The following is a 20,662-nucleotide window of genomic DNA, read 5'->3' as shown; positions in this document are numbered from 1 at the left end:
CTCTGACTTGAACTAAGCAGAATAAGTAAAGCAACAGTAAGTTAGAAGTCTCATTTCTAAAGAATTTGTTTTGTTTATTCTGCTTATCTAAAGATTTGGTTAAAATGGAAATGTGAAATACTTCTATCTTGCCTTCAAAAATTATTGATACCACTGATTTCAAATAAGCCTACAAATTTCCATCCATGAATAGGTCGTTTTCTGAACACACATCTTAACCTCAGTCTATAGGAGTGATTCACAACCCATGCATGGAATGTGAACCTCTGTGAGGCCACGGAATTATTACAAAGAATTGACTTCAGCATTACCTTCACTCTGAATAAATAATACTAGCTTACAAATATTTATATACTATATTTCAACTGGATATAGATTATGGTGTTACTAATAAAGACAAACTGATTTAAAAGCATTACGGAGGGGCGTCTGGCTGGCTTGGTCAGAACAGCATATGACTTTTGATCTCGGGGTTGTGAGTTCAAGCCCCACATGGCGTGTACAGATTACTTAAATTTAAAAAAACTTAATGAAAAATACTAAAAAAAATAAAAGCATTACTGAAATCACAGCAGCTTTTGTTATGTATTTTTTCATTAAAAAATCCTAAAAATACAACAATCATCTTGTTATGAGGAGTCTAATAATTTTTGGACCCTAAAATTGGTACATCTTATTAGAAAAGGTAAAGAACCACAATCCTACACCCCATGAGTCACAAATACGCAGCTGAAACAGGAAAGGCAACAAACATATAGACTCTACTTCCGTGGATACCAACTAAGTGCAATTTGGCAAAACGTTATAAAGTTTTTATGTATACAATCTTAGAGTTGAATGACTATAATTCCATGTATCTGGCAGGTATGAGAGATCAAAACCTCATAATGTCCTTTGGATAAGACAAGGGCTCTAAGTGGATCCTAGAAAACATCTCCACTTGTACACAGTCTCCTTTAAACCCTTGGAGCAGCCCTGTGCTTCCCAGGCTGAGTGCTAAGACGCTGACATTACTATAAGCTACACTTTCCCCCCACAGGATGGCCACTTGTGATATATTCCCTCAAGTTCCTGCCTCAGAACTTACGTGAGACTCATTCTGGAAACTCTCCATACGAGTATGCTTCCTGGGGTGCCTGGGTGGCTCAGTTGGTTGAGTGTCTGACTCTTGATTTTGGCTCAGGTCATGATGCCAGGGTCATGGGATCGAGCCTTGCTTCGGGCTCCACACTCAGTGTGGAGGGTTAGGATTCTCTCTCTATTTCTCTGCCCCTCTCTCCCACTCGTACTCTCTCTAAAAAGTAAAATCAAAAAACAAGTGTAGAATTATTAAAAAAAAAAAAAAAAAAAAAAAAGAGTATGCTCTTCTGCTAGTCCCCAAACTCCCAAATCCCTGTTGGTTTATTCTGGTGAAAAGCACTCTTATCTTCCCATGTCCCTACTTCAGAAGCCAAAGAGGGCTTTCCCTCTCATCTGACTATCTATTTACCAGCCCTGCTCCTTCTCCTAACATCTGTCTTCCTTCACAGATGTCAGTGGCCTTTCTAGATCAGCTCTAAAAACTCTGAACAAGGAGGGCACCTGTTGGGATGAGCACTGGGTGTTGTATGGAAACCAATTTCACAATAAATTTCATATTTAAAATAATAATAATAAAAAAAAACTCTGAACAGCCCCTCCTTTCCAAAAGCCCCAAAGGCTGTTTTGTTGTTGTTTAAAACCAGACACAGGGGCACCTGGGTGGCTCAGTCGGTTAAGCGTCCGACTTCGGGTCAGGTCATGATCTCACAGTCCGTGAGTTCGAGCCCCGCATCGGGCTCTGTGCTGACAGCTCAGAGCCTGGAGCCCATTTCAGATTCTGTGTCTCCCTCTCTCTCTGCCCCTCCCCTGTTCATGCTCTGTCTCTGTCTCAAAAATAAATAAACATTAAAAAAAAAAATTAAAAAAAAAAAAAACAAAACCAGACACAAACTATGATTCCCTCTTGATTAGTTTTTGTTAAGACGGACATATTTATAATTTGTATTCCTTGAGGAAAAGAGCATGTGGACACCAGGGAGAAAGAAACTGAAGCATGCAGAAGGTCAAGAGAAGTCAATTTTGTATCAATAATGTATTTAAAAAAACTAAAACTAAAAATCAATAGAAAATTATATTTGTGTTCAACTAATTATACTACAGAAGCAGAGAATGATGAATACTCTTTCCTCAAAGCCATTTTTCCCCTCAACACTTGATGTCTGCCCAAGCCAAACAGTGCCCCACAGCAGAGAACTATGGAAATGCAAGGGTCTGAGGTATGTACAGTGAGAGAACTGGAGTGTGAGGCCCCAGCCCTCTGCTGTACCTCCTAACTTGACCTCAATGGCCACCACAGCCCTTTGTTCCTCTGGTGTGAATGTGCATATATATATGTGTGTGTGTGTGTGTGTGTGTGTGTGTGTGTCTATGAACACACACACACACACGGAATCTGTTTCTCCTATTAGCTACCTAACCAAAGTGAGAGTTGTTGCGAAAAAGAAACAAATTCTTCCCCAGAAAAAGTCCTTCGAACTTGAGAGCTAATTATTGGATCAGAGAGAGTATTGCTCAAAGAAAACATGTAACAAGCACTTGCTTAACTGTTGGACAGCAACTGTTGACAACTAAAATTTCTAATAAGCTAAGGAAGCTATTTAATTCATAGCCATCTCCACATCCCCCACCCAGAGTAATTCCTTTTAATTATAAATCAGAACATTGTAAGGAAAGACTCCAGGAGCTATAGCAACAGAGGCAAGCTGCCATCTGGATCCTCCACATTTCCCAACTCTTCAGAGAACTGACAGTAGGAGCTTGGAGGGAAACAGAATTTTTGAAGCCAGGTTTATTCCTCCTCCCTGCTCCCAATTTGTTAGCTTAGAAACTTTAAAGACATTGGAGATTCCAGCTAAATGTTCACCACTCTGTCCTTCCCACTTAACTGAGCAGTTCTGTCCAGCCAGAACTGACCCATACGAACGAGAGTTAGACTAACCCCTCGGGGGGAAAACTACCCGAGAAGCGATCATCACTTGGCGGCCAGTAAGGAGTTGTCCTGTATTACTTCCCAACTTCTAAATTTACCAAGCTCTAGGTGGTCTCTCCAAAATACTTTTCTTCCCCTCTAATTTCAAATGATAGTGGACAAAGGGAAAATAAAGAAAAGACATTTATGAATAAGAAAACAATCTGTTTAGCTCTGCATGGAACCTACAGGCCATTTAGTATGAATGTAAAGGCCTCAAGTAGAAGGACTCAAGATCTGAAACTGCACCTGTTTCCTCTTCTCTTTAACAACCAGGGAGAGCTAAATCTCTCTCCTTGGCTATTAAGACCCCAGACTCCTGAGTCTGTAAAGCGTTCCAACCGGAAAAGAACGAACATCTGAAAAGTCCAGGCTATGTAGTTGTCCACCTTGGGCACTATATCTAAACTGTTTGAAACATTTAAAAGCAAAGCATTCCTGGAAATAAACTCTTAGCCGTAGCCATGTTCTGGTGTGAGACTAATGAATCTACAATGTTTCTTCCTAGAATGGGAGGCATCTCAGATTTCTTCCAGGTTATTTCAGGTTAAGGAAGAAAAATAGATGTATGCTGTACACAGCAAACTGGCTCTCATTCCGTTTACATTTCTTTCACTTTTTAACCCTGGTACTGAGGCCTCTAAGCAAAGCAGACATTTCTGATACAGACACACTGTTTACTTGGTAAAATTTAAGTGGGATGAGTATCACTCTGCTGGGTGCATCATTTCTATTTTTCCTCCTGTGATGGTTAATTTTATGTGTCAACCTGGCTGGGCCAAGGGGTACCTAAATATTTGGTCAAACGTTATTCTGGGTGTGTCTGTGAGGGTTTTTTTCTGGTAAGGTTAACATCTGAATAGGTAGACTGATTAGAGCAGACAGACTGCTCTCAGAAAGAACATCAGTGCCAGTGGGCCTCATCCAAACAGTCAAAGGCTCAACTAGAACAAATTGTCTGACGCTTCTGCTAGCAAGGGGGAGCGCCTCTTGCCTGAGTGAGGACACTGGTCTTTTCCTGCCTTTGGACTCAAACTAAAAAGGCTTTCCTTAGTTCTCAAAATTTCCACCAGCTTCTGTACTGGAATTAAACCACTGGCTCTCCTAGTACTCAAGCCTTTGGGAATCGGACTAGAACTACACCATAAGCTGGCTGCTGGATCAAGATCTTGAAAACTTCTTAGTCTCCATAATCACCCAAGCTAATTCCTTATAATAAAATTCTAAGCGTGTGTGCGTGCGCGTGCACACACACACACGCACACACACCTTATTGCCCTACTGACTGTTTCTCTGGAGAACGGTACCCTAGTCCACACCTTAACCTAAATTAACCTGGCACTCCAAGATACCTCCTAGGATAAAACACAAAGACTCATTAAGTGGGAGGGGTACAGGAAACAGGAAGAAAAAAAAAAGCCTCATGCCCTCTATCAGAGCAAAACAAGTGAAGAAAATTTCAGCTGAGACTGACACTATTTGCTATTCTGTGTATTAAAAAGGTAATTCCGTACCTACCACTTTGTTTCTGACCCTTTGTGAAATGACTCAGATCTGCTCTTGTTCTCCAGTTTTCTAGCTGAAGTAAAAATACAACGGCCTGTCCTGGCATCTCCAGACTCTTAACAGGGACACAATTATCCTAATTTTTCTGACACAGCAAACGCTGTTCTACTTGAAAACTACCATGTGCTCTGTCAGCACATGGCCTTTCTCCATCTAAGTAGTGGCCATTAAATATTCAGAATATACCTCCTCCCCTCCCCCCCAGCTTCTTGACCCTGTCCCCCATTCAAAACTGATGTGCAGTTTGAGGCTACCCATCAATGTGCACAGTAAATAGTTCACGGTCTCCAAAGAAACAATCTCTGCCAATGTAGGACATGAGAGACACAGGAGAAAACATCTTTTATTCCCTCTGGGCCCAACCTAAATCATACCTTTGTGGTGACAATTTTAGAGGCAGGCTGTTAATTTAGCAAGCCATTCTCCCACTTTCTCTCTTCCCTCCCCTACATGTTTACCCTCCATCAAAGATATCTCTAACTCCCTTCCTTCACCCCCAAACCAGTGTATGATGGCCAACAAATATTGAGGAAAGAGTCGTAGCCAAGGGAGAGACTCATCAAAGAGTGGCCGTCTTGTTCTGCTCATTCCAAATTGTGAAGGGCTGATGTGACCAAACAGGGGCCCCTGTGACATGCACTAACAGTGGTTACATGTCCCCACCATTTCCTTTTGAGACTTTGAAGTTCCAACAACATTCTTGATCGTCTTCATTTATTCAACTTTAAACACTTAAATGCTTCAAAGAGCATGTGCATGTGCAATGAGACATTGTTAGGCTGAAAATCGAAGGCCCACCTCTCCAAGGCCAAGTTGTTTTGGGCATGATCACAATAATCAGTTTGATTCCAAGTACAGCCAGAACCAAGCAGAACAGAAAGATTTCAGAGATGATAAAAAGGGCTTAAAAAAATTAAAATGAGACAATGTGAAATCTCAATTTCTGAAGACCAATGAATTACTAAAAACAGTGAACTGGCTGTAGAAGCAGTAATGAAGTAATTCCTCTTCTGAGGGAAACTATTTTAAGGTCCCCATGACAAAAGGCAGTAAACAATGAGTTGCGGGTCATTTAAAAAAGCTCCAGAACTAAAGATTTCAAATATCTGTCCTTCTGTGCCTGTATCCTGCCCAACTCATTTCCAAAAGGAACCAGAATCAGATTCCCACCAACGTAAGATTTCTAAGATGCGTCATGTTGGCTTCTGCAGAAACTGCACCTTGTGAAGTAGTCTTTAAAAATTAAAATGAGAAAACCAGAGAGTACAACGATAAGCCACTTTCTCCTCCCCACCAATTTTTCTTTGATTTTCTGAGGATTCAAAACAAAAACAAAATCATTTGTCTCAGATTCCTGAATTAACCTGACCTCGCTTGGTGGCTAATGTGGCCAAGAGCAGATGTTTTTGTACAATTAAAACAGGAAGACTTTTTATCAGCAGGACTTTAGGGCTGTGGTTCCACTGTATCTACTATCAAATACACTAATGGTAGGCTGGAGGTTAGATCAGGAAGTGGTAACATCCACTACAAGGTAACATGACAGATGGTGGGACCCTCGCTAGACTTTAAGGTAGAGTGATTCTATTCTGGCAGGGGAAACCCACATAATCAAGTTTCACACTTATAAAAGTATCACTCTGAATTCAGGAATCAGAGGCATTTGGTTGTAGATACAATTCCATCTGTAGATACTAACTTTAAATTGAGAGAAGAAAAAACACTCACTGCATTAATATTATGGGCTGGGGTTTCTTATGCGATTCCTAAATCCACCTACTACTTTTCTGTTTTGATACAATTGACAGCTGTGATAAGAAGACTACCACAGCTGTGGCTCAGATGCGGGCTTTTCAGCTTCAGAAAGTCCATCGGTCGTGTAGCTGGCTGTCACTGCTATATCTGTTGCTTGCAGAGGCCTCAGAGTTCTGGGTTTGCCGAGTAGAGTCCTCACCATTTAAGCTCTTCCTACACACAGGACACGTGTCATGCTGCAACAGAAGGAAATCGGTCCATGTAAACAGCCTGGCCTGAGAAGCCAGAGGTGCTAAAACACTTAAGAAACCCTGAGAGCTGGCAGGCCAAAAGACAAAAAGGGCATGCACTCTTGCACAGTACACACTGGGCTCAAAGATGGAACACCAGCACATGTTCAAATGGACCTTGAAACAGAAATGACAGAATTCCAGGCCAGGAGCTTAACAACAACTACCACACGTCACCAAACAGAACTAACCAGATATGGTGACCTGACATGGTCTAGAGCAAGGGTTAGGAAACTTTTTGTTTTTTTTTTTTTTAATTTTTTTTTAACGTTTTTATTTTTGAGACAGAGAGAGACAGAGCATGAAGGGGGAGGGGCAGAGAGAGAAGGAGACACAGAATCGGAAGCAGGCTCCAGGCTCTGAGCCATCAGCCCAGAGCCCGACGCGGGGCTCGAACTCACGGACCGCGAGATCGTGACCTGAGCTGAAGTCGGACGCTTAACCGACTGCGCCACCCAGGCGCCCCTTAGGAAACTTTTTGTGAAGGAACTGGTAATAAATATTTTAGACTTGGCAGGCCATACTGCCTGGGTCACAACCACTCAACTCTGCTGACGCAGCACAAAGGTAGCTGCAGACAATTGGTAAACAAATGAGCGTAGCTGTGTTCCAATGAAACTTCCTTTACAAAAACAGGTGGCAGGCCCGAGACCTGTAGGCTGTGGTTTGGTAACCTCTGGTCAGAGAAGTTTCCAAACATAAGAGTGATCTAAAAAACAGTGACAGCACCAGCAGGAGTTAGGAAGGGACTAAAATCTGCTCTCCTTGGCTCTCTGTTAAACCGGGACCACCTCCCGCCCTGCCCCGCCCCAGAAGATGTGGCTGGCAGAGACAGCCCATCACACACAAGAGCCGGCTGTACTCACCAGTTCTAACCATGGCACAATACAACTGCTGTGGAAAAAGTGGTTGCAGGGTAACTGCCGGACTTCCTCTTCAACTGTGTAATCTTCTTTGCACACTGGACACTCTAAACCCATATCTGTTGGGAGGAGGAAATGCCTTCTAAAGTAAGCGAGCAAAAAGAAGGAAGAAAAAACTAGTCCAGAGGAATGCATAAGAAAAGTTACAAAGTGTACCCTAGGTGGAGGTAGGAAGCACAAACTGCGCTTCACCATGGGGGAGGAGCTGGGAGTAGAAAGGGACTTTTGTGAAAAGGAGGATCGACGAACGGGCTTAGTCCAGAAAGGCCTACTTTTCAACATCGAGGCTTGCAAAAAATAAACCGGGGCTTGGATGATCTGTTAAGTAAAACAGGGAAAGCATCTTCCCAGACGTGTGATATCCTTCTGGCAGTTTCTACTGAGGAAACACAGGCAATCTGTCCACTACAACCACGGGATATATCTGAGCAATCTCAGCAGTTCCCAGTCAGTGTCTCAAGCCACTTTAACCCTGCCATTTTCCACATTTCGCGTCCTCTTTCAGAGTGGTTGTCCTAAAGCCCTCTGGACAAGTTAACTAAAAGCTGTACCAGGAGGTGGTGCTGCAGAATTGCAAAGCCCAAGGACAGCTCAGGCTCCAAGTCCAGAGACAAGAAGCCCTCTGTGAGGAAATGGCTACACACTAACCTGGGAGTACCAGGCAGCAAACCCGGGGTCTCCCAAGTCTGGCTAATGATACCAGCTCCTCCTCTCCAATGGCCAGCATGTGCTACATACATGCCCATAGCACTCAAGGGCCCGGAATAATAAGACTACCAAGAGTCACTCTTTCCTCTCCACTCTTATCTAACACCTTTACCTCAATTCCATCTTTTATTTCTTATGACTGGTCCACCGGAACAGCCTCCCAGGAAGTAGGTATCCTTGACCCCAGCCTTCAACCCTCCAAATTTATCCTATGCTTTGCAAGCAGCTCATTTCCCCTAATACTAGCTTCAGAGCACCCCCCCAGCTGGCACCTCAAAATCACCAAATTCAAAATGAAAACCATCACATCACTTCCATCCCCAAACCCCACTAGACCAGGGGTGGGGTGAGGGCAGTGGTTACAATCCTCCACCCTGATAGATGGCAGCACCGCCTCTTGTAGTTCCTGAGCTGCAAAATCTGACAGTCATCTTTGACCCTTTTCCCTCTCTTCCCATTAGGCAATCGGTGATGAAAGCCTTTCTTCAAAGTGATATTGAGTCTACCCTTCCCCATCTGTTAGCATTGCCACTGTCACCTGCACCCCGCCTGGATGTTGCAGCAGCCCCTTGAATCCCCGTTTCTGCTTTCTTTGCCTTCCAATCTATTTGAGATAATACCTCCAGCCGAATCTTCCCTAAAGAGCACCTAAATTCCCTCAATCCTCCATTTGGGGACCTATAAAACTTGCCTGCTACCTAAAACATCCAGCCCTAACTACTCTGCCATTTTCAACGTCCGCTCAAACAAGGCCTTTCTACCCAATCATACCTCCCATGCTCCCAAACCAGACTGCATTTCAGGGTTCATCAGGCCACTCTCCTTTTCCCTGGTCCAGACACTATGCCCATGCTGACATTCTCACACTGGTTCATACTCTTCCTTGAACAGAATGACCTCTCCGAGATGGCCTATCCTGTCTTTTAAATCTTCTGACTCTAAACAGGAATTTGTAGTGCAAGAAACTACCAGTTCGAAATAATGTTCCTTGTCACTAAATTCCTTCAGTGCTTAAAAGTAAAAAAACTGTATCTAATGTACCTGACTGTATCTGACAGAATAAATGTGAAACAAATTCTCAGCCTCCAATTTTTTTTCTCTTCCTCAGTATCATCTACTCAATACTATTTTTGATACTGTTTTTTATGTGTATTCATTTTGAAAGAGAGAGAGAGAAAGGGAGAGAGACAGAGAGGGAGGGAGACAGGACCCAAGCAGGTTCCGGCTGTCTGCCCCGAGCCCAATGTGGGGCTTGATCTCACCACTGTGAGATCATGACCTAATCTGAAATCAAGAGTCAGATGCTTACCTGACTGAGCCACCCAGGTGCTCCTGTACCGTTTTCTAATCATTTAGTTGAGTTTTGCTTCCCCTAGTAAGTTCTTCAAAAAATCAAGTCTTGGGGTGCCTGGGTGGCTCAGTCAGTTAAGCGTCCGACTCTTGATTTCATCTCAGGTCATGATCTTACAGTTCATGGGATCAAACCTCATGTCAGGCTTGGGATTTTCTCTCCCTCTCTCTGCCCCTCCACAACTCGTGCACGTGCGTTCTCTCTCTCTCTCTCTCTCTCTCTCTCTCTCTCTCTCACAAATAAATACACTTAAAAAAAAAAAAAAAAAAAAAAGACTAACCCTAAATGAAAAGGTAGGCCCTATCTTCCACTTACGGCACCAAGTAGCAATTTTAGTTAGGAGTGCTACAGCTTCACCTGAAGATCCTTAGTACAGGAAGGTGCTGCGATTTTGAACGGAGATCAGATTTGACAGAAGAAGTATGGAAATGAACCTACCAACTTGTTCCTGAGTTACTGTCACTGTTGGAAGAGATGTGATCTTTTCTTTGTCAGCCGGGGGAGGCCCTGTGTTTTCCAGTTGTCCTAAAAGCTACAAAAAAGGAAAAAGAAAAAGAAGAAGAAGTGGCAGACATCCTACCATCCCTGGGGAGGGAGCTGCTCCAGCTGAGAACAAACAGTGCATATATTAGAAATGTTAGTTGCTCTTACTTCTGCAAGGCTCTGAGAGGCTTGGGTTTCCCCTTTCCTGCTGCCGGAACACTTGTAATTGCTTTACAATTTCAGAGTGACATCAGTATAACCCTACAGACAAACCCATCATTGCAAGGCCCACCTTTGGGCATAAAGCAATTTCAGAGGCAGCATAAGGGTTGTGATGTCAGGAGTAAAATTAAAACTGAACAAAAGGTAATACTTAACTGGTCTAAAAACTTCATTCTGCTGGAAGAAATAAAAGGGTAAGAGTATGGAAAGTAGCATCAAGTAAGCCAAGAAATAGGTAAATTACTGCCTATGAGAAGATTTGGATATAAATGACATGCTTTCTATTCTCAGCAATCCACAAGGGAAATGAAAACTATTTAAACTAAAATAAACATAAATAAGTGGAAGCGATTATATATGTCATGGGAATACCTTTTTCTCTGCTTCCTTCCCCTACTTTGCTCCATCTAGCAGAAATCCCTGCTTCAAACATGTGAGGAGACCCTCCTTTTTTGTGAAGTAGTTGTTAACAGGATCCTCACAGGACTGAACAAGAGGCCAAAAATACAAAATACTGTTTGTTACAGGAGAAGTCTTTTCTTCCTACAGAGGTAAAACCATCTTCTAGAAAGTCCCTAGGACCTCGAAGGTACATGGATGCTAAACTAAACCCGTAAACCATTCATCCCTTCAGTAAAATGGAAACCCACAAGCTCAAAATATTAGGGAAAGCAGAGTGACTGCCATTCAGAAAGTAGCAGAAGGAAAGCAGGAAGCCTGTGGAACCATGAGACACACTGAACAGACACCCTCAAAAGGCAGCTCCTCACCTGGGTTACAATGGCATCAAGCCCTGTCTGACCCCAGGCATAGTCCCCAGGGTTGGAGTGCAGCATCCCGCTCCTATACATGAGATGAGACAGACAGCATTAGACGGAGTGACCAGGCTCTGCCTCACACCACAGAAAAAACTGGGAGATCCCGTTCTCTCTCAGAGCTGGAAAGTCACTAGTTCTCTAAAATCAAATGGCAAAGAACTTCTCGGTATTTTTAAGGTCAAAGAGATTATCCAGAAGTCGTCTCTTACTCCCTTTAAGTAAGGAATTTTTACTTAATCGAATAGAACATAAAATGTGAAGCTACCTAAAATACCACATGACACACCAGAGCGAAAAGAGTGACTCATTGCCTATTGGCTAAGAAAAGTTTGTCTTCTCTACGCCCATGTAGAGTAAATATAGATGGAGCTGCTTTTTAAGGAGAGTTTTCCCTCTGTGACTGGCCAAAATCTGTAGCAGACTTCCCTCATTCGAAGAGGCTGCCCACGGTCCTGGACAATGAGGAGCTTTCAAGGAGAGAAGCGGCCACAGTGGTCTCTGAATCACAACCTAGAGCAATTACAAAAGGGACTCGGCAGCCCCTCTTTTTGGAGCTGCTGGTGCACTACCCTGGATGACAGATGTCCAAGCTCTTTGGCTGGAACGTGTTAAAAGAAACTAGAGGCTGGAAAATAGGGTAACTGAGTGGAAGGACCGAGGACCCTCTGAGCAAAGGAGGCTTCCGAGGCGGAGTCGGAAGTGGTATGTGATTGCCTAGACAAGAAGAAATTCCATCTTAACTTCTATCATACTTAAGTGGCACTCTGATACTGAAATACAGCCTTTTATTTCTCCTGAGATACCTTCTTACTTTAAGAATTTCAGCAATTCTTAAGGAATAAAATCTTTCCGTACAACCTACAGAAGAAACTTGCAAGTCAGATACCAGCTTGGCAGGGACCATCTCATTCCCCTCTCAACACAACTCTCAAACCAGAATATGAACCAAACCCGACACCTCCAGTGCCCAGACATCCTGGGGGACCAGGATGGTCCTCAGGAGACTGAACAATAAAAAAATAAGTTCTGATTAAGTTTGGGCTCAGCAAATAAAGGCAATCTAACAGTCTGCCAATCAAATCTATATACTCACCTATTCAGCTCTTTCTCTTTCTCACAATGGTACATATACCTAAAATGCTGCTGCTCCAGCAAAGTAAGACAGAAGGCAATTCGCTACTTACCAGGAAAAAGGATGTGAGGATCCAGGAATTGCAGAATTTGCAAAGAATCCTGCAAATATCTGCTGTATTATGCTGTTGCAGGGGGAAAAAAAATTAGGTAAGACAAGAGACTTATGAAAGTACTCTACAGATATCTATGGCTGACAATCAGCAACTCCTCCAACTACCATGGGTCCTCACTTACCATTGTACAAAAGGTAGCACCAGAAATCAGTCAACTACCTGGTAAAGTGCTATTTTGCTATTATGGCTATCTTCCTGAGCTCCGTGATCTTATGTATTAATAGATGTTTGTGAACTAGGCTTGAAATGAATCTGATTACATGGTGTAGTTTTCCAGCTATGTTCCTTGGACCTCTGGCAACAGTATTAGGCTGAAAAGGATGCTAAACCACTGGGATTTAGGCCCAGGCTGTAAACGGTAATGCCATTTTTATGTGTTTTACACATTGGGTTTCTACATGAGATATTATTTAAAGAGCCCTGTAAAAATTTTTTTCAGAATAATTCCATTTTACAAACATTTAGCAACATACTACATTAGCCCTCAAAAGGTGTTTCAATTGCTTCTAACACAAACACAATCAAATACACACACATCTGACATTTGTCATTCTGAATACTTAAGATGGCACATCTACTCAGTCCTTTATACTGGTGAACTGATCTTTGTTACCCAGAGATAATGGGCAAAAGAAAAAGACTGAAGAAAGATTTGTTTTGTGAATAATATGCACATTTTTCTTTCTTTCTTTTTAATGTTTATTTTTGAGAGACAGCGTGCAAGTGGCGGGGGGGGGGGGGGGGGGGGGAGGGCAGAGAGAGAGAGGGAGACACAGAATCTGAAGGAGGCTCCAGGCTCCAAGATGTCAGCACAGAGCCTGACATGGGGCTCAGACCCATGAACTGTGAGATCATGACCTGAGCTGAAGTCGGATGCCCAACTGACTGAGCCACCCAAGTGCCCCTTCTCTTTTTTTCTCTGGCTTTACGGGGATATAATTGATATGATACATACTTTTAACCCCCTGGGTCCCACTTTTCTTATTAGGCCAGTCAATACAACAATGGCAGTAGCCAATATTAGACTCTCCCTATTCCTAAAGTTCAACAGTAGATAACTAGACTATGTGTTTGTTTTAAAATAATTGTCCACATATTATTTTATGTTCCTCCTTTGAGTGTATGGACTTAGTGATTTAATTCTTTTTTTATTGAGGCATACTTCACATGAACATTATATTAGTTTCAGGTGTATAACATGATTCAATGTCTGTATATATTGTAAATGATCACCACGAAAAGGCTAGGTAACATTCATCATCATAGTTACAACATATTTTTCTGTGATTATAAGTTTTAAGATCTATTTTCTTAGCAACTTGCAAATATGTAATAATTATTAACTATAATGCTGTAATTACCTATAATTAGTATAAGGAACTATAATCTTTTTGCAGTTTTGATTTGCATTTCCCTGATGATATAGTCACGATGCTGTACATTACATCCCCATCATTTATTTTATAACTAGAAGTCTGAACCTCTGGACCTCCTTCACCTATTTCACCCACACCCTACCCCCTACCTCTGGCAACCACCTATCTATTCTCTTTATCAATGAGCTTTTCTTTCTCTCTCTTTCTTTCTTTCTTTTTTTTTTTTTTTTTTTACAATTCCACATATAAGTGAGATCATATGGTATTTGTCTTTTTCCATCTAACTTATTTCACTTATCACAATATCCTCAAGGTCCATCCATGTTGTTGAAAATGACAAGATTTCATTTCTTTATGGCCAAATAATATTCCTGTGGGCATGTGCTGTGTGTGTGTGGTGTATATTTATACAAAACACATTTTCTTTAACCATATCCATCAACAGACACAGGTTGTTTCCATGTCTTGGCTATTATAAATAACACTGCAATGAATATAGGAGTGTATATATCTTTTTGAATTAAGGTTTTCATTTTCTTTAGATAAATATTCAGAAGCGGAATTGCTGGATCATATGGTAGTTCTATTTTTAACTTTTTGAGGAGCCTCCATACTGTTTTCCACACTGGCTGCACCAAATTTACATTCCCACCAAGAGTGCACAAGGGCTTCCTTTTCTCCACATCCTTGGCAACACTTGTTATTTCTTGTCTTTTCGATAGTAGCCATTCTAACAGGTGTGAGGTGACATTTCACTGTGGTTTTGATTTCCAATTCCCTGCTTACTGATGTTGAGCACACTTTCATGTACGTGTTGGCCATGTGTATGTCTTCTTCAGAAAAATAGCTATTCAGGTCTTCCAATCCATTTTTTAATCAGATTGGTTTTCTTTTTCTTTTTTGCATTATATGAGTTTTTTCTATATTTGGGTTATTAACTCCTTATCAGATTTGCAAATACTGTCTCCCATTCAGTAGTTTGCCTTTTCATTCTGTTGACGGTTTCCTTTGCTGTACAGAAGCTTTTTAGTTTGTTAGCCTGTCTATTTTTGCTATTGTCGCCTTTGCTTTTGAAGTCAGATCCAAAAAAAATCATTGCCAGATCAATGTCAAGGAGCTTACTGCTTACACTTTCTTCTAAAAGGTTTATGGTTTCAGGTCTGACATTCAATCCATTTTGAGTTAATTTTTATGTATGGCCTAAGATAGTGGTCCAGTTTCATTCTTTTGCATGTAGCTGTCCAGTTTTCCCAATGTCATTTGTTGAAGAGACTCCTTCTCTGCACTGTATATTCTTGGCTCCTTTGAGTTTATTTCTGAGCTCTCTATTCCATTCCACTGATTTAGGTGTCTGTTTTTATACCAATCCCATACTGTGACTTACTTCTTGATAATGGAGTATGAGAGGACAACTTTCAAGATTAGTCATAAAAAGCATTGTGGCTTCCTCCTTTCACTCTCTCTTAAAATCACTTTCTTGGAAAAGTGCCACGTAAAGCAGCCCTGTGAAGACCCACATGATAAGGAACTGAAGCCGCCTCCCAATGGCCAGAACTTGCCAGAATATGAGTAATTCTCAGTTGATCCTTCAGATGACTGCAGTAACAGCCAACGTCTTAACTGTAAGCTCATAAGACACTGGGCCAGAACCACTCAGCTAAGCTGTCCCAAATTCCTGACCCAAAGAACTTATGAGATGATTAATGTTTGTTATCTTCAGTCACTAAGCTCTAGTGTAATTTATTATACAGCAATAGATAACTAATCCAGATTTTGATGCCTAGAAGTATGTTCTGTTGTAACAAAAACCTAAAATGTGGGAGTAGATTTAGAACCCAAAAGAGGGTATAAGTTAGGACTGTGAGAAGAGTATCAGTGAAAGTTTGAAGAGCCTTGAAGAAACAGTAGAAGCATCATGGCCTTTGAGGAAGTTATGGGTGAGAGCTTAAGTGAGAAAGATCTTGGAAACTGGAGGGAAAGTGATCCTTGTTACGTAGTAGCAATAACAATATGTAAAGTAGAAGTTGTGGCTCATGAACTGGGTGACAGTCTAGCCAGTGAGATGTCCAGACAAGAAGGCAGAAGGTACCTCTTGGCTTCTTCTTGCTGCTTACATTAAAATGCAAGAGAGGGATAAATTAAAGGGAAAGATGGTTAAAGTTTATTTTGTTTTATTTTTTAGTAATCTCTATACCCAACACAGGCTCAACCTCACAACCCGGAGATTAAGAGTCAAATATTCTTCCAATTGAGCCAGCCAGGTGCCCTTAAAGAGGAGGATAGTTCAACAAAAAGGAGTTAAGACTAAATAATTCTGAAAATTCCCAGCCTCTCCAGATGGTTAATAATACTAAAATTAAGAAATGGCTTCCAAGCAAAGATCAAATCTATCCAGGGCATGGCCAAAGAAAATGGTTAATGAGGAAGTCTAGCATGTGGTTACCAAAATTCTTTGTTAAGGCCTCAGAAAGATCTACATAGCCTAAAGAACTATTCAATCAAACAACTGGGCTTCCAAGAGGCCTAAGGGTGTTGTATTAGTTCCCAAGGACTACTATAACAAATTCCCACAAATATACAGCTTAAAAAGAAAGGAATTTATTCTCTCATAGTTTTGGAAGCCAGATTCTGAAATCAAGATGTTGTTAGGGTTAGTTCCTTTAGAGGCTCTCAGGGAAAACCTGTTCCATGCCTCTCTCCTAGCTTGTGGTGGTTCCCAGCAACCCTTGCTATTTCTTGGCTTTTAAACACTTTAATCTCTGCCTTGGTTGTCATGTGCCTTTCTTTCCTGCGTCTTCTGTATCCAAATTTCTCTAAGAATACCGGCCACTGGATTTGGGCCCACTCTAACTCATTATGATCTCACCTTTAACTTGATTACATTCGTAAAGACCTTATGCCAAATAATATCACATTCACAGGTAGTGGGGTTCAGGACCTAAACATACCTTTTTTTTTTTTTTTTAATTCGTTTATTTTATTTATTTATTTTCATCTTCAGTTATTTTTGAGAGAGACAGCAGACAGACAGAGTGTGAGCAGGGGAGGAAGAGAGAGGGAGGGAGACACAAAATCCAAAGCAGGCTCCAGGCTCTGATCTGTCAGCACAGAGCCCAACGCAGGGCTCAAACTCACAAACTGAGATTATGAGCTGAACTGAAGCCGGAAGCTTAACCAACTGAGCCACACAGGCTCCCCTGGACCTAAACATGTCTTTGTGGAGAATACAATTCTACCCACTACAAGTACTGTCCCTTAGCAATACTAGCAGAAGCCCAAAGCAGAAAGGAGATTATCTCTGGAAAAGATATGTGGGTGTGGCTTTTCCTAAAGGCATGAATCTCAGTAACATTCATAAGAGACTCTAAGTTTTAAAAAGAAAACACTGCCAGCTTAAATTAAAAGGTACAGAGGCAAAACTAAATGAAAAGAAGCCTCTTGGGCCCTTAAAACTCTAGTGGCAAGAAACAGACTAAGAAAACTATGCAGCTGCAAACCTGGACTACTTTTCATGGAAAAGAAAAGATAACTCACAAGGTGAAACCAAGAGCCTAGAAGGAGGAAACAAGAGCCACAGAGCAGCATTCCTGGGCAAAAGGAGAACTAAGTCCTAATCAAGGAACTGCCAACATTTATACAGATAACATCAGAATGCTATAAATCAGTGACTTCTTGGTGCCTCCCATTTTCTCCCTTTTTAAATAGGAATCTCGGGGCGCCTGGGTGGTCAGTCGGTTAAGCATCCAACTTCCGTGCAGGTCATGATCTCATGGTTCGTGGGTTTGAGCCCCATGTCGGGCTCTGTGCTGACAGCTGAGAGGCTGGAGCCTGCTTCGGATTCATTCTGTGTCTCTCCCTCTCTGTGCCCCTCCCCCGCTCTCACTCTGTCTCTCAAAAATAAACAAACATTAAACAGGAACCTCCATACCTGTTTATTGTATGCCTATCCCATCACTGTATGTTGGGCGTGTGAGGGGTAGAAAATTTGTCTCTTTAATTTATAGGTGTTCACATCAAAAGAAACTGTTCTTGAGGATCTATACCCAAGGAGCCTCATCCGAGTGTGGATTTCAACAACCTGGATTTCCAGTGGGAAAAGGCTTTTGTGGATCTTGGGAGGATGTGAGTATATTTTGCACATGGGAGAAATATAAGTAATTTGTGGCCAGAGAGTGAAATACAGTAGTTCTAAAATATGTCTACAAATCTTTAATACTCCTCCTTTCAAGGGGTGGAGTTTAATTCTCCTCCCCTTGAATGTGGGCTAGATCCAGTGACTCATTTCTTACAGAAAAAATATGGCTGAAATGACAGTGTTTGGCTTCCAAGATCAGGATATAAAATGCATTATGGTTTCTTTCCTTTTCCTTTCTCTCTCTTGGATCACTTACTCTGGTGAAGTCAGCTGTCAAGTCATGAGGACACTGGAAGAGCCCTATGCAAGAGGTCCACGTGGTAAGAAATTAAGGCCTCCTGCCAAGAGCTATGCAAGTGACTTATCTTGGAAGTAGAGCCTCCAGCTCCAGTTGAGTGTTCAGATGCCTGCAGCCACAGCTGATATTTTGAATATAACCTCATGAAACCCTTTACTAGAACCACTTACTTAAGCTGCTCCCAAGTTTCTGAACCTCAGAAACTGTGAGACAATGTCTGCTAAATTCTGAATAATCTGTTACACAGCAATAAATAATATACCCTCCTTGCTGCCTAAGAACTAGAAGAGCAAATTACCACATGCTTGAACTAACCAGTAAGTAAATAGCAGAAATCAACTTCGAGAGAAAGCCTCGTGCCTTGCTCTAACGCTGACCCTGCACAAATGCTTGTGGTTGCCAGGGATGTTTTCAGCTAATGAGCTGCTGATTCCCCTTTCTTGGCTGCTTGTTTCCTGGAAGTCAGATGTTGGTTCCGTATCTCTGCAGCAGAAACAGAGAGGCTGCTCAGGGTAGCTTCAGCAAGTCTAAGAGCTATTGTGAGGAGATTATCTTCAGCTGATACACGCAATATTTACACTGAATTCTGCTGTTAAAAACATAAAATCTTGGGGCACCTGGGTGGCTTAGTTGGTTGAACATCCGACTTCGGTTCAGGTCACAATCTCACGGTTCATGGGTTTGAGCCCCACGTCAGGCTTTGTGTTGACGGTGCAGAGCCTGCTTCAGATTCTCTGTCTCCCTCTCTCCCTCTGTCCCTCTCTCTCTCTCTCTCAAAAATAAATAAACATTTAAAAAAAAAACCACATAAAATCTTCTCTTACTAAAAAAGTAATAGGTAGCTAAAATGGGGATGGGTGGGAGTGTGATGTGTGTGTTTAATCCACAGATAATAAAAAAACAATCCACAGAGTGCAGAAGGGAAGACACAGCTAAGAGGAGGTAAGAGTCTTCACCTCGTTTCCAGAGCTGTCCTTTCTCTAGGTTTTCCTCCTTGTTCTGGGGTTGTCCTTTCTGTCTCCTCTGCTTATTCCTCCTTATCTTCCAAATTTCTAATCCATCAGGCTTGGGCTCAATTCTCTGAGCTCTTCTATTTACTGTCTTGACTCTTTTGACAAATTTCACCCAGTTTTATAATTTTAAATACCATATACAAGCCACATTTCCAAATTTTACCTCCATCCAAGACTTCTGCCCACTCAACATCACCACTTGAATGTGTAATAAGCACCTAAACTTATCATGTCCCAAGCTGAACTCTTAAATTTTCTCCCCCAAATCCATTCCTCGTGTTCCCCATCTCCGCTGATAGTGACTCCAGAGTTGCTCAGACCAAAAACCTTAGTGTCATCCTTAACTCTGTTTCACCTCATATCCAATCTGTTAGCAAATCCTATTATGCCCATTGTCAAACTATATCTAGAATCCAACCATTTTTCACTACCCTCATCCAAGCCACTGGCATCTCTAGCTTACATTAATGCAACTGCCTCTTAAATGATTTCTCTGCTTCTGCCCTTGCCCTTATACTCTTTGCAGCCCCCCATTCTATTCTCAACATAGCAGTCAGAATGATCATTTTAAGACACAAGTTAGACCATGTCATTTCTCTGCCCTAAACTTTCCAATGGGTTTCCACTGCACTCAGAATAAAAGCCTTTACGGTAGTCTGCCAGGCTCTACAGGATCTAATACTCTTCTCCCCATCCCCACACCCAGCCTACTTCTCTGTGATCTTACCTCCTACTCCTCCTCTCACTTACTCTGCTCCAACTGGCCTCTTCTTATGGGCACATTCCTGGCTCATTACCTCACTTCATTTATGTCCATTCAAATGCCTTCTCAATAAGGCCTTGTGCTGACTACGCTTTTTGAAACTTTACACTCCATAATCTCCCTTCCCCTTTTTTCCCATAGAATTTACTACTGCTTAGCAGTCTACTGATTTAACTTATTTTGCTTGTCTGACTTTCCCATTAAAAGCTCCACAAGGACAATAAACTTTTGACTGTTTTGTTCACTACTGTACAGTCACTACCTGGAATAACATTTGGCAAAGTAATATACAAGTGTTTGTTGAATCAATTCAATGACTCCAAGATGGAGCCCAGAAATACACTGAATGACATACACAATCTATTAAGATTAAAAAAAAAAAAGAGGATTATAAAATAGGAAAATAGGTACAGAATGATTCCTTTTCAATTATACAGACATAGGTATGATATTTAAAAAGTTCCACAAGATTATGCATCAAGGTGTAACTGTAGCTATTTCTGGGTAATGCTGCCTTTTTAATCAAAAAAAATAGTAATAAACCCCACCCTAATATTTTTAAATAACCAAAAAAGTTAATTTTTAAAATGTGAGTAGTGATCAGTGGTCAGAAAACTATGGTCTCAAAACCTAGGGTTAACTTCATGAGAACTTATTTTTAAGGA

The 20,662-nt window shown here is 41.6% G+C and overlaps 1 protein-coding gene across 2 annotated transcripts in view; it reads right to left on the bottom strand.

Annotated features, from left to right (window-relative positions):
- Positions 1 to 5,312: 5,312 nt before the first annotated feature.
- Positions 5,313 to 20,662, bottom strand: part of RNF115 (ring finger protein 115) — a 90,759-nt gene continuing 75,409 nt past the window's right edge. For both annotated transcript variants that reach the window (XM_053890378.1, XM_053890382.1), the window contains 5 exons: positions 12,350 to 12,421; positions 11,118 to 11,190; positions 10,081 to 10,174; positions 7,527 to 7,642; positions 5,313 to 6,606 (listed from right to left, as the gene is read on the bottom strand). In XM_053890378.1, the coding sequence (XP_053746353.1) occupies positions 6,475 to 6,606; positions 7,527 to 7,642; positions 10,081 to 10,174; positions 11,118 to 11,190; positions 12,350 to 12,421 (487 nt within the window). In that variant the 3' untranslated portion in view covers positions 5,313 to 6,474. The remainder of the gene's footprint in view (positions 6,607 to 7,526; positions 7,643 to 10,080; positions 10,175 to 11,117; positions 11,191 to 12,349; positions 12,422 to 20,662) is intronic.

The sequence above is a fragment of the Panthera pardus genome, unplaced genomic scaffold (assembly GCF_024362965.1).
Source record: "Panthera pardus isolate Hobbes unplaced genomic scaffold, ASM2436296v1 HiC_scaffold_11, whole genome shotgun sequence".
Classification (NCBI taxonomy): domain Eukaryota; kingdom Metazoa; phylum Chordata; class Mammalia; order Carnivora; family Felidae; genus Panthera; species Panthera pardus.
Note: the sequence above shows the minus strand (reverse complement) of the source record. Positions and strands in the feature narration are given on the sequence as shown.